Genomic DNA, 19,678 nt, shown 5'->3' with positions numbered 1-19,678 from the left:
AGAAAGGCAGGAGGCTTGAGAGGAGTGATAGTTTATTTGGGTCCTAAAGTAGAGAATTTTTTTGTGATTCTTTGAAGACTATTTTTAACAGTTGAACCTTTTTTTAAGCAGTGCATCAAAACAGCATTTCTAAGAAATTGTGAGACTTAAGACAAATAACTAGTTAAGCTCCTTAGTGAGAAAGTTGCTGAAATCTTTACTAAATTGGATTTTTGCTGTCTTCAGGAAGAGACCAGAAGCAGGTGCAGCTCAAAAGAAAAGGTGTACCAGTAGAAAAATACCAGTAATTCAATTTTGGCATTGCCTAGATTATCAGATGTGGAAAGAAATCTTCTGTTGTTGTAGCAGTCAAAGTAGGCAGGGTTGGGAGAATAAAACTGAACTTTGCTTAAAGAGTAATAAAGAAAAGTGAGTTATTTTCTGAGTGTCTTTGGGAGAGGTAGCAACTGAGAAAATCACAGCAGGTGAATGTGCAGAAATTTGTCAAAAGGGCACTGCTTGTGATCTCCTCAGTGGAGTACGAAGTCTTCATGAAGAATAAAAGTAATAATTGACGAGGGTAGATTGCCTCAAGGAATGTATGGGGGGGGGGAGGGAATCTGCCTCTTTCGTTTGCTTTTTAATTGATCATTTCAAATTTTCTTAGTTTGTAATTTTCCTTTGTGTAATAAGTTTTAGTCTCTTGTAAAATATATTTACAGTCTCTTGTGACTCAACTCAGTTGACTGACAGCCATGGCAACTGAATTGAGAAAACAAAACTTGTAGACTATGAAGTCAAGCTTCATTCTGTAATCTGACTTTTTTGTACCTGCCAGTTGCGATCATAGAATAATGATGGCATTTTTTTAATAGTGTCAGAAAGTGTGATAGATCTGCTGAAAAGGTCTCCAGTGTTGCCTGTCAAAATAATTATTTGTGGTACTTAAACTAGACTAGTTTAGCTTCATTACCTGGACAGCTTGTTTGCAACGCAATGTGATGCCAAGAATGTGGGTTTATTTTTGCATTAGCTGAAGGTACCATGAAAAATTCTCCTCCTCGTTTCTTCCCTGAGGCCTGGTAACCCTCAGATTAAACCATGACAGTCATCTCTCTCTGAGTGTGCAGTCCTATGGCCTAGAAAAACCATAGTGACTTTACCTTTACGTTGTTATCTAATTGCTAGTGGAGGTTTAGTATTTTCCATACAAAATCTTTATTGTGCTTGAAACGTTAGAAAAACCTACAGTTTGGTTTCAACCATTATTATTTCAATTGTTATGAAGATTAAAATCTTCTGTAATTATTGCATAACCTCTTTCCAATCCCCTTATTGTTCCTGTTTTGCACTAACCATTATTCAAAGTAATAGTTATTTTCCCTCCAAGAAGGGAAAAGATGGCAAGTTTCTTGCAATTTCAAGTCAAGATTTTCTGGCAAATATAAAATTGGCACCGGAACTGTAGGTATGAAATGCACATTTTCTATTGTATATGAATGCTTAACATCTATTTAGACGTATAGAGTGTGAGATTTTAACACTGACTCCAATCCCATACAGTTACAGATTTTAAAAATTGGGACTAAAGCATTATTAATGAATTATCCAAATGACTTTACATCGTTGGGAGACTCTGAAAGAATCAGACCCAGGATGACTGAGTTCTTAGAGTCATTGAGTCATACAGTACAGAAACAGATCCTTTATCCCAACTCATTCATGCTGACCAAGTGTCCTAAAATACATTTGGCCCATAATCCCTCCAAACCATTGTTATTCATATACCTGTCATTTAAAATGTCTTTTAAATGTTGTGACTGTACGTGCATCTACCACTTCGTCTAGCAGTTCATTCCACATATGAACCACTGTGTAAAAATGTTGCCCCTCAGATCCCTTTTGAATCTTTCCTCCTGTCTCGTTAAAGTTATGTCCCCTGGTTTTGAACTCGTCCACTCTAGAGAAAAGATCTTTGCTATTTACCTTATCTGTGCTTGTCGTGATTTTATCAATATAAAGCCACCCCTCAATTCCTATGCTCCAGTGAAAAAGGGTCTCAGCCTCTCCCTCAAACTATCCAGTCCTGGCAACATACTGGTAAGTCTTATCTGAACCCTGCCCAATTCCATATTCTTCCCATCGCAGGGTGACCAGAACTGTGCAAAGCACTCCAAAAGTGGCAACCTGACTCCTGTACAACCTCAACAACCCATAAACTCAGTGGTATGAGCAATGAAGACAAGCATGTTAAATACCTTCCTAACCACCCTGTCTATCTGTGATGCAACTTTTAAAGAACTGTGTACCTGAACCTCCTAGCTCTCGCTGTTTGACAACACTACTTGGAGCTCCACTATTAACTGTATGAGTTCTGCCCTTGTTCGTTTTATCAAAATGCAATATCTCTCATTTACTCAAATTAAACTCTATCTGCCACTGCTCAACCCATTGGCCCAGTTGATCAAGGTTCCTTTGAAGGAGGTTATTTAGGATGACATTGTCAACTATAATCACTAATTTTGCTGTCATCTGCAAACTTCCTCACTGTGCCTCCAAAATTCTAGACAAATCATTTGTGTAAGTGACAAACACAGTGGACTTAGCACTAATCCCTGCGGAATACTGCTGATCACAGGACTCCAAGCCATAAAATGACCCTCCACCACTTCACCCCACTCTACTTGTCAAGCCAGTTTTGGGTTCAGGGAGATCTTGTCAAATGGATACAAGGTGGTCTAACTTTACTATTCTATCTACCATGCAGAATCTTGTCACAGGTTTTGTTGAAGTCCATTAGACAATGTCTAGTGCTTGCCCTCATCAGTCTTTTTGGTTACATCTTCAAAAACTCAAATCATGATATAAATAACAATACGATTTCCTCAGCCAAAAGATATGCTGACTATCCCTAATCGCTGCCTGCCTTTCCAAATGCACGTATATCCTCTCTCTCAAATCCCCTTTAATGACTTAGCCACCACTGATGTCAGACTCACCAGTCTGTAGTTCCCAGGCTGCTCCCTGCAGCCTTTCTAGTGCAAGCCTGTACATTAATGTGGCAGTCAGTTAGCATAGTTGGTTAGGTGACTGGTGTGTAATGCAGAATGATGCCACAGCTTGGATATGGTTCCCATATCAGCTGAGATCACGATGAAGGTCCCATCTTCTTGACCTCGCCTCTCACCTGAAGCATTGTGATCGTCAGTTTAAGCCGCTGCCACTTGCGTGTCTCTGATGAGAGAGCAGATGTATGGTCATCTTAGACTATTGTAACCTGACCTAATGTGCCACGACTGGGGGAGGTTTAATTACATTAAAATGCCTACATAAATGTACAGTATAGATTTTGTCCACAGATTTTTGTGGTGGGGAAATATGGGGAAATAAGATATTATAGGTTTTGAGTTTTTGATTTATTATAGTTGAATGTGAGGTGTGCTCAGTTTGATGAAATAAAACACCACAATTTTCTTGTTCATTCCCAGTGACTGTGTAGTTAGTCATTGCTAACCTAGCTGAATTGCATTCGCCACTTGAGGAAATGTAGAACATAGCATTTTTACAATATAAATTCTTGAAATGAAGTTTAGAAATTGTTGTAAAGGGCTCTTTTTTAATACAAATAGTTTGGTCAGAACCTTAAGAAAGAAATATTCACCTGTTGGCTAGCATTTTTGTTATAGGTTCTGTTACAGAAAACACTACAACATGACTGAAATTAACAGTGAGACAGGATTCTACAGTGTACAAGTTGGTGATTCTACCTTCACTGTTCTCAAGCGTTATCAGGCATTGAAGCCAATAGGTTCAGGGGCTCAGGGAATTGTCTGGTAAGTAGGTCTAAACTATCTAGCTGTAATATCCATATAGAAAAATTTAATACCTCAAAAATTCTATAAAAATTGGCTATATATATGAATTGGATTGTCTTTTGACTGACTTTGAGAGAGAGTTTGGATTGTTCTGTACTCACAGTTATCACATGTCTTTTATATACATCCTCTATCTTGCTCTGTTGTGTGTTCTTTTCTACCTCCCTTACTCCATTTTTCATATCTGTACTCAGACTCTTTCAGAGACCTTCCAGCTTGAGCAGTACGGAAAGTCAGTAAGAGGATGCTTTGTCTTGAACGCATTTACTCCCCAAGTTTTTAAACCTTTTATTGAAGAAAATATATTCAGCATTCACGCTCTAAAAAATCAGTGGGAATCTAAATTGGCCCATGCTAGCATGGGAACCCAAAAGCAAGTTGAAAAATATCAGTTTGTCTCTTTAATTTGTTGTCAGGCTCTTAAAGAGACTGATTATTATCCTTCTGGTCACTATCAAGCCTCCACAAAAATGGTCCAAAAGCAGAATGGAGTTGGAGGGACAAGTATGCTGGCCACCGGGGTGAACTTCTGGCCTGCCCAAGTTCAATTCTGGCTGCCCCAGTTGTTCCTGTTTTTGCTCTCTGAAAAACTTTTGGTTACCTTTCATTGGCTGCTAAAATCTTAAGTCAAAAACAATTTAATGGCATTTTTATTTTTGTTTTTTTAAAGACATTGCCATAAGTCCTAAGAAATAGGAACTGGAGTACTCCATTCAACATCTCAAGCCCATTCAAGAAGATCTTAGCTGATTCGACATCCCTCTCATCCACTTTCCTGCATTTTTCTCCATGCTTAATTTCCCTACCACTAAGGAATCTACCTATCTTAGCTTTAAAATACACAAGGACTTTGCCCCCACAGCTGTCTATGGCAGGGCGTTCCAAAGGCACATTCCTCTCTAAAAGGAGTTGTTTTTTCCTCACCTTAGTTTTAAATTGGTGCCTGTTTATTCTGAGACTGTGCTGTTTGGTCTTAGAGTCTTCTATGAGGGCATTGATCCTGTCGAGCCCCATCAGAATCCTATATGTTTCAATAAAAACGCTTCTTATTCTTCCAAATTTAAATGAGTAGAGTCCCAGTCCGTTTAACCTTTGCTCAGAAGACAATCCTCCATACCAGTGATCATCCTAGTAAACCTTCTCCGAACTGCCTTCAATGAAATAATACCTTCAAGTAGGGGAGTGTGTGGTTTGTGTTGCAGAACTGCTAATGGTACCCCAGATATGATTTCACCAGTACCTTCTACAGTTCTACGAGAACTTCTTAGTTTTGAGCGGCAGCCCCCTTGAAATATGGGCCAGTATTCCATTCACCCTCCTGATCACCTGCTGCACCTGTGCACTAGCTTTTTTGTTTTGTGCACAAGTACCCCAAGTGCCTTTGTGTTGGAGCTTTCTGAAATTTCTCTTCATTTAAATAATTGTCTCTTCTCTTGTTCTCCCTTCCAGAGCGATCAGCTTCAGTTTCCCATGATATATTATACTCCCCTCGCCACCTGTTTTGTCCATCTGCTGAAACTATCAGCATCTTTCTGTAAACTGCTCGTATCTATCGTTCAGCTTGCTTTCGTATCTATCTTTGAGTTGCCTGTAAATTTGGCTACTGTCCATTAGCTTCCTTCCTGCAAATCATCAATATATATTGTGTTTGTAGTTGCAGCACTGTTCCCTGCCAAGCCCAACTGGGGTTCAAGGGTGCTAGTTTGGAAAAGCTTATTACTTCCTGCACGTTAAGTAATTGTTTCTCCATACCAATATACTACCTCCAACACCATGGGCTCTAATGACTTAACATTTTGTGAAGTACCTTGTCAAATGCCTTCTGGAAGTTCAAATGCAGCACATCTACCTATTCCCCTCAATCCACCATGTATGAGACTTCCTCAAAAAAAACTAATAAATTAGTCAGACACAATTTCCTTTCATGAAGCTGTGCTGACTCTGTTTGATTAGTTTGATTTTTCAAATGTTCTGCAATTATTTCCTTAATTATTGATTCCAACATTGGATGTTAGGCTAATCAGCCTACAGTTACCCACTGTTTGTTTTTCTTCCATTTTTTGAATAGAGTGTTGCATTTAGTTTTCCAATCCTCTGGTACTTCTCCAGAATGCAATGATTTTTTTCTGTTTGTTTTTTATTGAAGTTATAATAATTCTCCAAACAACAGCTCCTCCAGGAGCCCAAGATTTTTGGAAACTTGCAATAATATTTTGACAATTGAAATATTTTAGTACTGCTTATTTGCCATCATAACTTTCAACCTAATTGCCCAATCCATATTGGTCAATGCTTCTCTCATTCCTATGTTAATGTCTTTATTTAAGTTTAACACAGAAGCGTGTCATTCTTGGACTTGATGTAAAATTTATCATACCAAGATTTCTCTTTACCAGGAAACTCGTGATATGAAATTAATAATTAACCCATATCTTCACACTAGAAGTAGTCTGTTTCCTAGTTTGTCTCATAAAAACAGGCATAGGCCATTCAATCCTTTGAGCCTCCCCTGCCAATCAATGCAATTATGGCTGATTAATTTTATCAATGCCCTTTACCCATCTAAATGACTACATGCCATTACTAATCAGAAATCTATCAACCTGTACTTCAAGCATACAAACTGAACTTCACCAGCCATCTCAGAACTAAGTTGTATCCCACCTATTTTTAAATGTTGCCCCCTAATTCTAGACCTCCTTTCAGGGGGATTATCTACCCTGTCTATCCCTTTTTAAGTATTTTATAAGTTTGAATGAGACCACCTCTCATCCTTCTAAACTCTAGAGAATGCATTCCACAAGGTGCTCTTCCAAACTGCAAATTTGCATAATTCCCCTATGATTATTGCATTACCTTTGCAGAACTCCTTTTACTTTTTTTTCAATACTCTGTCCATTAGTATAGCTACTGTACTACAGACATATAAATTACTAGCACCATTGCTTTTGGCATCGCTTTATTACTTAACTGTTACCCAAACTGATTTTGCTTCTTGATCATATGAATCAAGATTCTTCGTCACTGTTGTCCTTGTGTCGTGCATTATTATAAAAACAACCACACCTCTTATATTCAGTTAAACTTCCAATTATCCCCTTTGCTTTTTCATTAATTCACAAGATTACTAAATCTCATTAAACACACTGTCCCATCCCCTTATTTTGCTAAACTTGAACAAAATTTCTATACTATTATTATGTGGCTTTAACCCTTCTCTCTTGCTTTACAAATTTTCCCTTGTCAGAAGCTTCTTCTGAACAGAAGCATCTGTTGTTCCTACCTCTACTTTTAATTATTGGAATCCTTGCAAATAGATACACATTTAGCAACCTGTCTCCTGAAATAACAACAAATGCAATTTTCCATTGGGGTTAAGAACTGGCAATATTTTTGCTTTTGGTTTGAATGACTAAATATTTTTCCTGACGTTTCGGGTCTAGACCCTTCTTCAGAAATCATCTTCATCTTCTGATGAGGGGTCTCGGCCCGAAACGTCAGCTTTTGTGCTCCTGAGATGCTGCTTGGCCTACTGTGTTCATCCAGCTCCACGCTTTGTTATCTTGGATTCTACAACATCTGCAGTTCCCATTATCACTAAATATTTGTCCTAGTTGTTTATAGCAACCATGTAATAGTTTTGTGTACTTATCCTTGAATTTTCTTTACTTACACAGAGAATTTCACTTTATCCAGTAGATAAAGCAACAGTCTCACCTGTCCTATATTGATTGATGCTAAACATCATGCTGGAACTTAACTTCAGAAGTAACTTTCCCATATATGAAGTTGGTTCTGCTAGCCATTTATAGAAAAATAAAAAATCTTGCTTTGTTTGTCGGCTTTTGTATGTTGGAGAAAATTTTACTTACTACTATTTTAAATTGCAGTGCTGCATATGATAGTATACTTGATGGAAGTGTTGCTGTTAAGAAACTCAGTCGACCTTTTCAGAACCAAACTCATGCCAAGAGAGCTTACAGAGAGCTTGTGCTACTTAAGTGTGTTAATCATAAAAATGTAAGTTGAGAAATGGTTTTTGTAATATTTCATTGCCTTGAGCAAGGTAAAGATGGTGAGCACTGCATGTGAAATTAGTGATTCAGAGTTATTTAAGTTATACATGTAGGATTGGAAAGTTAGTGCAATGAAATAACATAGTTGTTTCTAGTATCTGCAGTTTGCTTCCCACTTTGGCTTAGATATAAACAAACAAAACGGAACTATATTGCTTGAAACAAAATAATGCAAGGGGACACGTGAACCCTTCAGTTGCCTGCATTTGTTTAAGTTGAGAAAATAGGAGATGTTTGTTTGGAAAATATTAGGAAACTATTACGGTAAGTCCTCACTTAAAGTTATGGCTGAGAGCCATGATTTGAAATGAAACCAGTATTAAAGCTGCAGTTAGTATATGTAGAACTTTCCTCTCTGAAAGAAGCAGACATTCAAATGTTATTTCCTCTAACTTGAAAGATTTAATGTTGCTAAAGTTCCTATATTGGAAAATTAAACTCATAGGTTTAAAAATATGAAAGAATGTAACTTGCTACTTACAGTACAGGGACCATCTTCATGGTTGGCAATCCTGCTTCCAAAATCTTTTGGTCCTATTTAGTTCGCATAGGAAATAATAAAATAAATCTCATGATGCTCAACAAGATTGCAAGTCCTGCTATTTCACCAACATTAAAGTGAAACAATGTTAAACAAGATAACTTTAAGCAAGGACTTAGTGTACTGTTTTTGTACTATACTATCATGTCAAACTTGCATTGTGCAGTTTAGGGTTCAAAATTCAAGTGCATTTTGAAATGTACATGTTATTCAAAATGCTTAAAATTGTTTGCAGGAATTCACTTGCTTCCCTTTATTTACTCAGTATAAACATGCAAAGATCATTGGGACACTAAGGCTCCTAGCTATAAATGTGCAAAAATATGTAAAGATTAAAGAAAATTACTAAATTAATGATGGTAGTGTAATGGATCATTAACTGTTCCTCTAGTTCAACCAGTACTAAATGACAAAGAGTATTATATAATTTTGAATAAAACAATTTACTCAACTTGTCAGTTAGAGTTTAAAGTGGTGTAGTACTCAGTTTACCTTTTTGGTTAAAATGCGCATACAACTTCGACATTACTTTGCTGCAAACTGGTGCATGTAATGCTTTACCTTGTTTCAGAGAAATACATGATTACTGCGTTTTGAGGATTCATATTGTAGTGTCTACGTTGAGCAGCCTGGAATTATATATTAAACCATGATAATTCTACATTAAACTATAGTAATTCTACATTAAACTGATCATTCACATTTCTTCTTGCAGATTATTAGTTTGTTAAATGTATTTACCCCGCAAAAGTCTTTAGAGGAATTCCAAGATGTGTAAGTATTTGAGTGACACGTGACAAAGGTAAAACATTATGAAATTTTCTTCTGAAGGATTAGCTTCATGAAGTACATAAAGGTTGTAACGTAAATTCTGTATTCTGTAGTTACTTGGTAATGGAGTTGATGGATGCCAACTTGTGCCAGGTTATCCATATGGAGCTAGACCATGAGAGAATGTCCTACCTTCTATACCAGATGTTATGTGGTATTAAGCACCTTCACTCAGCGGGTATTATTCACAGAGTAGGTACTCCAGATTTAATATATATATGACAAAGCATGAAGTTTTTTTCTGGTCAAAGGATGCTTTCTTAAATATGGGGTAACTGCATCAGTTTCTGGTAAATGCTTAATACAATGTTGTGCATTTTTCATCAATCATGATCGTGTAAGAGTTTATTAATAATCTCCATGATTTAAGAAAAGCTTGTTCGTAGTGTGTGAATTATTAAGGTACTTTTAAGTCATTTCCTGTTATCAGAATTGCTTCAGGTACTTTAAGCAGTTTTCTTTTTAAGCTGATTAATTTCTGTTGTATCTTTTAAAAATGTTTCCTTTTTTCTTTGTAACAGGATTTGAAGCCCAGCAATATAGTAGTAAAGTCAGACTGCACTTTGAAAATCTTAGATTTTGGACTGGCAAGAACTGCCTGTACTAATTTTATGATGACTCCATATGTAGTGACGAGATATTACAGAGCACCTGAAGTTATTTTAGGAATGGGATACAAAGAAAATGGTAAGCTGTTTGACAAAACAGTCCACTTATTTAAGACAGATATGTAGTTGGAATGAATTCCTGAGGCACTGTTTTGCCAGTTTCATTTCCCGCTCAAACTTAATTGTTCTTGGATTATAGTTCTCTTGGTCTTTCTGTTGCAGTACACCACCCATATAGCCATTCCACTGTTGGCAGACGTTGCAGCAGAGTGTGATCTGCTCAGTTGACATTCACAAATGCATGTCTCAACTGGAATGTTCAGGATTGCAAACCCTCTTAGCCCTCACGTTCACAAGCTTAGAACGTGAAGTCATGTGCAACATTTAATTTATACCACGATTGGGATGAATTTACTCAAAAAGACATTAGCATTATTTTATTTTTAAGATCTCTATAGTTGATTGGCATGAGATTTGAGAGAGTGTTAACAAATTTGACATTTGTCTTTCTAACTGAGATATTGATTCAACTTAAAGGGAGGATGTGTGGCAAAACTCTGGAATGTGAAACTGTGGTGACAGAAGTAAAAATTAAGCCTTTGTGTAATGGGTGGCTGACTGTGACAGTAGTTTTGTACCTAGGCAGCAAGTTGAAAACTTTTCCTGTAGTTGGTCTTGCATTATCAGTTTTTCCTTTTGATCCTTTCCCCAGCTTCTCTTTGGGGAAAATTTGAAAACTTTTACTGCTAAAGATGAGCAAATTGCCCTGATATTGAAATGCTGTCCAGTAATTACTCCGATTCTGAAAAGTTGGCTCATGTCAAAATCAGTCAGTTCAAAATTGATATGGACGCTAGAGGCTCAGAAATAATATAGGCTAAAAATGCCCTGATTCCTCATTTCCATGCCCCTGACAAATGTTGCTTCTGACCTAATCAGCCTTTGAGCAAGCTGAAGCGAGACACCCACAGTGCAACAGTGGCATGAAGTCCAGCTCTCAAAGTTCTGGGGCACCTGCCAGCTGGCAATATGCACAACCAGAAGGCGCTCCCATTGGCAAATGTATTTTGATCATTTTCTAGTTTATTTTAAAATTAATGTAGAGTACAGGTACAGAAGATACTGTACCTTTTAAAAAAACTGAATAAGACAGTTTTCGAGTTGTATATCCTTTCTTTACAAAGCCCAGCCATCTCAGTGTTTGAAAATGAGAGGATGCTGATTTTGAAGAGGCCTCAAACTACATTGTAATGCTTAATGTAAGAAATATTAGTTTTAATTTTGAAATCACTCATAATGGAAATTTATTTTCAAGTAACCTTGGTGTTGAAAGATTCTTAAACTGAAAATAGTCATCATTCGTAATGCACGTAAAAATGGGCTGCGCGCCATGTGAACTTTTAAAATGTAAATGTAACTTATCGAAATGCAACACTCTTAATGTACTTGACTTCAATAAAAATCACTTTCCTACATTATTTTTTTCTGCCATGTAATACCACAACTGAATTCAAGATTCCAGCTCCACTTGAAATGCACCTTCGTTTATTTGCTTCCAAAAAACGACACTCCAGTGAATAGATCCGCTACATATCGCGGAATAAAAAATAAGATTAATTTGAATCTGATTCAGAATGTTTGACGTTAAAAGTAAGCAGATGCAGAGTTAGAGAATTCTGATAACTCCCCATTTTCCTTTTAAAGTTCTTAAAATCGACAAAACTATCAGTTGTAATTTAAGTTTTAGTTCTAACAGGCAGTGATGCAATGGTTGCCTTTTTCAAAAAAGGAAGGGTCCTGTTTGGTATAATTTGTTCCGTTTTATACCAAGACTTTTGAAGTAGTTTAACTGTTTAATAAAATTGAGTCACAAAATATCAAACAGAAGTTCTTACAATTGGCTTTTACGGTAACTGACTGGTGAAGTGCTCATGTTGCACCCTTAATTACATTTCATGCACTTGTATAGAGGTGTATTAAATAGCATTTTCTTTTCATTGTTTTGTTAATCTTACCCACCTAAACCATATAGTGGACTTATGGTCAGTTGGTTGCATTATGGCAGAAATGGTGCTCCACAAAATCCTGTTTCCTGGAAGGGACTGTATCCTTGCGCATCTTTTAAAGCTCAAGTTTGTTCATTCACATTGTGTTTTTCAAATAAAATATTTATAAAATGATTGATGACTGGGTTTGCTGTATATATTCTCCAGACCCTATAATTTGTTACTGCTGGAATGTATTCTTTCTCATTGTCATATTATGTAAATTCAATGCATTTTTCTTGTCTTGGTTTTCATTTTCTGAAAGGCATGGTAATTATCCATCATTTCATTTTACTTTCAGTTGATATCTGGTCAGTGGGGTGCATCATGGGAGAAATGCTGAAAGGTTCTGTGCTATTCCAAGGCACTGATCGTATCCTTCCCCAGCAATTCTTCAGTTCAAAGTCATTTGATGTTGAGAGCAAAAGAAATCCTAACTCTTCCCTTGTTTTGATGACCAAACCATGTTTTGAAGATCAAGTACAGCATTATTCTAGTTATTTGATATTACTCTTGAGCTTGCCATTCTTGAACATTTTCTTGTGAAGCTCTCAGTATGTGTCTGTTGATTCTGTTGCCTGCATTACGTTAACACCCTTTCTGATTACATTAATACTTTCCTCCTCTTCCTCTCCGTTGTGCGCAATACTTTCATCTTTCTTAAAACTATCTGTCCAACAAAGAGCAGAAAGTAGCTTCTAAAGCTGATTGATAGCCACAAAAAGGAATAGTTGTTATCTCACTGTCAAGTTGGCTTAGTTCACTGAAGAAATCAAATTCCTTTTCTAAGGATTGTAAGTATAATTTACTACACTGTTGTGGAAGGTTTATTGAGAAGAGTTAACTTGCTCATTAGAGTACTTAAATGTTAGCACAAAATATTTAATCTTCCAAGCTGTGTTTCAAATTGGTGAAATGCAGATTTTAAGTTGTGTTTTGGGTATGGTTTAGTTTAATAAAATTGTATAGCTGTCCCTTCAAAATGGCAAGTTAAATGAGAGGGAGAAATCCTACACTTAAGTTTCATTAGAAAACCATTACATCAAGAACATAATTTTTAAAACTTGAACGAGCTCTATTTTTCACTCTAACTACCTATATTTTTATCAAAAATTTTCCACAATCATAAGCTAACCAAATTGCTTAGAGATTTGTTTCCTTTTGAATGCTACTTCTAACATGCATGCAAGCCACTGATATTGTAGTTGTAGATATCAAATCTTCCATGTCATTATTTATGTTACTCTAATTTATCTTTAATCATGTTTCATGTCGTCGTTTGGTATCAGTGTGGTTGTAATTATGTAATGCTGTAGCCAGTTCCTGAAATATGATTGTTTGGAGGAAATTATAAATTGTTGGGAATTCCATGATAAATTTAAATAAGACTGAGAACTGGTTAGACAATGGTATTATGTAGTGGCAGTAATGAATGCCAAGATTTGTATTTTTGACATTTTGAATTGTTGATAAGCAAGATATGCTTGGTTAACATTCAGCAGTACTGTCATTGTGCATCATTAATTCAGACTCTTCTGCTAATTGCCAAAGTGTTCTTATGTTTTTATGATGCTTCTTATGTTCAAATCCCTATATATGCTAGGTAAGGCAACTTGGGAAATCACATAATCTCCATTGTTTTAAACCTGTCCGATCAGTACTCTTCAAGTGCTGCTTTTAAGTACTTTTTATTTGTTCTATTGATACCAAATCGTAGATCCAATATTAGTCTAGAATAAGTTAGTTTCCCTGATCTTCAGAGTACCAAGTTAAGGAATAATTATCTTGGCATTGCAACATGTGTCTTTTTTTATGTATAATTCACTTGCTGGACATAGGCATTGTTGACTTGGCCAGCATTTTTATGCCTGTCCCTAGTTGCCCAAGAGAATGTGGTTGTAGGCTGCTTTCTTGAACTGTTGGAGTCTATGTATTACATTGGTAGCTATTAACAGTGGGGATGGAGGAGCATTGGTATGCTGTGGTTTTGAACCGCTCCCTAGGATAATTGAAGCAAAGTACCTAGAGAACTGTTATAAAAGAAGCCTAGAAGGGACTTAACAAATTCTTGACCTTCAAAGATTTTTTAAAACTAAAGAGAATGAACTGTTTCTGACCTTAAAGTGAAATAAAGCAATATACTGCTTACCTTTACTGTTTAGACAAAGAACCAACATATAACTAACACTCTCGGTTCTTTTGAGGACCTGTTGAAAAAAGTTAACTTGTGTAGATAAAGATTCACATTGTCTTCCTGAACCTAGCTGATTTAATTAACCTTATGTCCACTGATAAGAGTAAATATGTCTCATAAAAACCAAAAGAACTGCGGATGCTGTAAATCAGGAACAAAAACAAAGTTTCTGGAAAAGCTCAGATAAAAGGTGTAGAGCTGGATGAACACAGCAGGCCAAGCAGCAACAGAGGACCAGGAAGGCTGACAATTCAGGCCTAGACCCTCCTTCAGAAAATGATTTTCTAAAGGGTCCAGGCAAAAAACCCTTCTTTAGAAAATCATTTTCTGAAGAAGGGTCTAGGCCTGAATTGTCAGCCTTCCTGGTCCTCTGTTGCTGCTTGGCCTGCTGTGTTCATCCAGCTATTCACTTTGTTATCTCAGGAACTGCAGATGCTGGAGAATCTACTATTGCTGGAAAAGCTCATCAGGTCTGGCAGCATCGGTGAATGAAAAAACAATTAATGTTTTGGGTCCAGTGACCCTCCCACAGAACTGATGGTGGCTGGGAAAGCACAATTTTATATGCACAAAATAGGGAGGTGGGTCAGGTAGGGAGTAAACGTTAGGATAGAGCCCAAAGAAAGAGAGACCGCTAGATAGACAAAGGAGTTGCTAATGATCAGGCTGGGAGGGTGAATAGTAAATGTCTGTTGTTTTTAAGCTATTATAGTCATTGTCTGTTTTATAGAGTTTTCTTTTATAGTAGGTGATATGCTCCAAAAATGTGTAATATCATCTCTGAAAAGGTTGTTTAGGAAAGTATATTTTCTTAAAAAGAGAGGAAATGTCATCATCACTTTGTCAGTACACCTGTTGCTATAAAGCCTTCTCTCGTGAAAAGCCCTGAAAATGTGAAAACTTGATCTTTTGGATAAAAGATTTAGTTAAAAGTGCAACTAAGGGGGACATGGGACTCTGATTTTGAAAACTGTCATTGATTATATCATCGTTGCCAATGCTGATTTTTTTTATTTTGAAAAACCTATCCAATTAGAAGGAGTAAATTACTACACCTGCTGGAATCTGTACTGAAAACAAAAGATGCTGGAAATCAGAGGGTCAGGCATTTTCCATGGGGAGACAGGGAAGCTAATGTTTCAAGTCGAGATGACTATTCATCAGAGCTGACGTGAAGTGTGGAGGGGGCAGCATTGATCCAATCGTGATGAGGTGGAGTGCTGGGGAAAAAGTGCAAATTAGGTGATCGATCAGCAGCTTTTCTCCCTAGCACTCCACCTCACCACTATTGGATCAATGCTGCCCCCTCCACACTACACGTCAACTCTGATGAATAGTCATCTCGAATTGAAGCATTAGCTTACTGTTTCCCTTGGAAAATGCCTGACCCACTGTGATTTCCAGCATCTGTAGTAATTTTTTTCTGAAGAGTCATCTAGACTCAAAATATTAGCTTGATATCTATCCAATTAAAACCCTACTTGTTGCCTTTCAATTGCTTTCTTTCCAAATAAGAATCCAGTTCTCAATGTGGAAGTTACTTTTTGAAACTGCTGAAGCCATGCTCTTGAAATAATGTGTTCCAGATTGTCATAACTCCTACGTTTTAAAAATACTCACCTCACACTCTTCTCGTTCTTCTGCCAATTACATTCTTTGTATCCTTTCTCTGTGGCTTGCTTGCTAGTAGTAATATTTGCTCCTCATGAACTTTTATGAAAACTCTACCACTTCCTTTGGCAACTCATTTCCGTACCTGCACCAGCCTCCGTGAAAAGGTTTTCCTCTTTTTAAAAATTCCCATCCCACCTTAAACCTGTGTCCTGGGGTTTTGGACATCCTCACACTGGCGAAAAGACGTTGTTTATCCCATCCATGCCCTTTGTGATCTTATAAACGTCTTTAAGGTCACCATGCGACCTCCGCTACGGGGAAAATAGCCCCAACCTATTCAGCGTTTCCCAATAGCTCTCACCTCCAACCCTGGCAACGTGCTTGTAAATCTTTTCTGAGTCCTGTCAAATTTCACAACATCCTTCATATAGCAGGGAGACTGTAACTGCATGCCGTTTTCCAAAAGTGGCCTAACCAATGGCCTGCCAATTCCTGTGTTTAATGTACTGACCAATGAAGGCTAGCATACCAACTCTCGTCTTCACTGTACTGTCAACCTCCAAATCCACTTTCAAGGAACTATGAGTCTGCACTCAAGGTCTCTTTCTTCAGCAACACGCCCCAGGATCTTACCATTAAGTGAATAAGTCGTGCCCTGTTTTGCTTTTCCAAAATGCAGCACCTCACATTTATCTAAACTCCATCTCCCATTCCTCGGTCCATTGGCCCATCTGGGCAAGATCCCATTGTATACTGAGGTAACCGTCTTCACAATTGTGCCACATTTTTGTATCCCTCCTAACCCCCTTACCAGCCTGTTGGTCTGCTCTCTGTTCTAACAATTGTGCCAGTGTGCCATCCTTGAATTCTCCTTGGATAACCTAATGTATAACATTCTTTAAGAAGTTTCATTGGGCAACTCAAAACTGCCCCTTTATAAAGAAAATCTTTGTTCCTATTCTCTTTCTAATTTCCAACTTTGCTCACCTAGCCTGTCTCGTTTAAGCCCTTAGTGACATCTATGAATTCCTAATCTTCCTTACTCACTCTAAAATATCCTATTAAACATATGGCCACCTCATTGAACTTGCTATCATACCGTTATAATTGCATGGTAATACAAAGCATAAACACTGATAAAATCTTTACATCTTATACTCAGTAAGACTGACATGCAAGAAAGTAAACTTGGAAAGGGAGCAAGCTAATATTTCCGTTCAAAGTTTGGTTTCTTTGGTTGTCAGTGCTTTGCAGGTGTTGTTATCAAGTAACCTTGCTCACTCTGTACCCACAATCAGGCAACTCTCCAAGTTGTGTGCAGTTGTACATTTAGGCTGCTAACTGTATAGTCTTCAGCTCTCAATATGCCACAATACTTGGGGAGGTGATGACCTTATGGTGTTAGTGTTGGACTGTTAATCTAGAGACCCAGATAATGTTCTGGGTACCTGGGTTCGAATCCTGCCATGGCAGGTGGTGGAATTTGAATTCATTGACTATCTGGAATTATCAATCTAATGATGACCATGCCGATTGTTAGGGAAAACCATCTGGTTCACTAATGTCCTTTAGGGAAGAAAACTGCAGTCCTTACCTGGTCTGACATGTGACTGTAGACCCACAGCAATGTGGCTGACTCTTAACTGCCCTCTGGACAATTCGGGATGGGCAATAAATGCTGCCGAGCCAGCGTCACCCTTGTCCCGTGAATGGATAAAGGAAAAGTAAATACTTCCGCAGGTTTTCATCTGCACAGCTGTTGTCTATAAAGCCCTTGTTTGCAGTTCAAAAAGTACTGTGTTCCAATCCTGTTGTTTATTAGTATGCCATCCCAGCTTTGTGTCCTCGTCAGGTACAAACATATTGAACTTTGCACTACGTTAATCATCCATTGCTACATGTGGTTGGATCATAACAGACAGTTCTGTGCCTCACTGATCTGACAAAACCGCCTACCACTTCAGTGTAATCAAAAGATAAAACCCAACTTCTTTGCACTATCAGTCTAGACCTTAAACCTGAAAATTCCACACACCTACACTCTCCTCTAAAAATACAAAGAGCTCATAAACTGCAGCACTGAGACCACTGTTGCAATTTTTCCTTTCCTTGTCCTCCCCCTAGACACACATACTACTTTCTGTAGTATATCTCATTGCATTCACAGGTTTCTCCCATCCTGTTCCCATCAACTTGTTGACCACTTTCACTTTCCTTACGTATCATGCTGACAAACACACTCATTTTTCCTCCTCCAGTACTGCTCATTTCCCTTCCAAAGTATTATTCACTTTGTCTTCAGAACTCCTATCCTCAGATGCCAATGCAAACTGCTGTCTATTGTGAATTAATCTTTTGAGTTCTTGAGCATGTTACTTCCTGAATCTTCTCTCAATGTACCCATCATTCAATATTTAAATCATTCTGATACATTTTCTGCTCAGTTAAGAGAGATGCCTAATCAGTTGCAGTGCTTTGTAACTGTGGTATAAAATCTCCAACATTCTTGACAGCTTTTGACAGTCAAATGCAACTACTTTCTCTCATCTCTCTCCTCTGATCTAGCTTTGTATGATTGTCGTCAGTTAGTTTTGCTTTTTTCTCACCAAATTATGCCCTGAACATTTCTACCAATGACATGTTTTCCTCAACTCTTTGGCAACATCATCCTCAACTGCTTCTCTTCACTGTCTCTTTTCACCCCCTCCACTGCTTTTGTGCCGTCTTGCTTTCCAACATTGGAGGCCTGTAAATACTTTCAATTAAACTTTAGGTCGACCAAATCCATTTTCTTTGGCCTTCGTCATAAGTTCAATGTCTTTGTATTAATTCTGTTGTCTTCACTTTATTGTTTGATTTAGGTGGCTCATTATGTCTGAGTCCAGATGACCCCATGAAGAGCTTTGAGCCCCATTTTCTATCTGTCACCAAAATTGTGGACTATTGCCGGATCCACTCCATACTTTGACACATGTACTGCACGAACCTGCATCCAGTCTTCTGTTAATTTCTGTCTTGGCTATAGGACTTCTCCTGGCCAACCTCCCATCCACCATAAACTGTAGATCATCCAAAATTTGATGTTCCCAACATTTCCAATATAAAGTTTTCCTCATCTTGTATAAATCCACAATGGATTTAAATGCATATGAATAAACCATTCCACATCTCTAACTTTAATAAGGTCATAATTGATCTTTTCATAACCTCACACTATTGCATACTCCTGATAAAACACTCTCTTTCTCTGTCTCTCACTCCCCCCAACTCTTTGCTTGGCAAGTTTCTATTACTTCTGTGTTTAAAAATATTCAAGGATTCCACTTGCACTATTTAAGGAAGAGAATTCCAAAGAGAAGATAAAAGTCACCTCAATTTTCTTTTAAATGGGCAGGCTTGATTTTTAAACAAGGACCCCTAGTTTCCAATTCTTACACAAGAGGAAACACCCTGTCCACATCAGCCCTGTCAAGATTCTCAGAATAGTGGAATCAAGGGTTATGGGGATAAGGCAGGAACGGGATACTGATTGTGGATGATCAGCCATGATCATAATGAATGGTGGTGCTGGCTTGAAGGGCCGAATGGCTGCCTCCTGCAGCTATTGTCTATTAACTTGTACGTTTCAACCAAATGACCTGTGCAGCCTTTCAACCCTTCTAATAACTGTGTGATTTCAAATTTATTACCTGTGCATCCATCAAAATCTTCTGTCTTTCAGCTGTCCTGGATTCTACCTGTTGTAATTCCCAGCTTAATACTGTTCATCTGTTTCTTTTGAAGACCCTGTTCAACATTCTTCTCGCTTTGCCCATCCTCCAGATCCAATATTTCATATGGCTTGGTATCGATTTTTAAAAGCTGTGAAACACTATGGAATGTTTATCTTCGATGAAGTATATTTTAGTTTGAAAA

General features: G+C 37.6%; 1 protein-coding gene across 10 annotated transcripts in view; it reads left to right on the top strand.

The window, feature by feature from the left end:
- The window catches only part of LOC125458480 (mitogen-activated protein kinase 9), a 57,168-nt gene that overhangs the window by 15,639 nt on the left and 21,851 nt on the right, over nucleotides 1-19,678 (top strand). For 2 of the 10 annotated variants that reach the window (XM_048543761.2, XM_048543765.2), the window contains exons 3-8: nucleotides 3,666-3,812; nucleotides 7,745-7,874; nucleotides 9,187-9,245; nucleotides 9,356-9,494; nucleotides 9,824-9,989; nucleotides 12,257-12,328. In XM_048543761.2, the coding sequence (XP_048399718.1) occupies nucleotides 3,691-3,812; nucleotides 7,745-7,874; nucleotides 9,187-9,245; nucleotides 9,356-9,494; nucleotides 9,824-9,989; nucleotides 12,257-12,328 (688 nt within the window). In that variant the 5' untranslated portion in view covers nucleotides 3,666-3,690. Of the gene's footprint in view, nucleotides 1-1,369; nucleotides 1,448-3,651; nucleotides 3,813-7,744; nucleotides 7,875-9,186; nucleotides 9,246-9,355; nucleotides 9,495-9,823; nucleotides 9,990-11,942; nucleotides 12,015-12,256; nucleotides 12,329-19,678 lie in introns of those variants that run through there. The other 8 variants (XM_059650683.1, XM_059650684.1, XM_048543763.2 and 5 more) reach the window with 7 other exon arrangements.

The sequence above is a fragment of the Stegostoma tigrinum genome, chromosome 13 (assembly GCF_030684315.1).
Source record: "Stegostoma tigrinum isolate sSteTig4 chromosome 13, sSteTig4.hap1, whole genome shotgun sequence".
Classification (NCBI taxonomy): Eukaryota; Metazoa; Chordata; class Chondrichthyes; order Orectolobiformes; family Stegostomatidae; genus Stegostoma; species Stegostoma tigrinum.
This window is presented reverse-complemented; position numbering and strand designations above follow the sequence as displayed.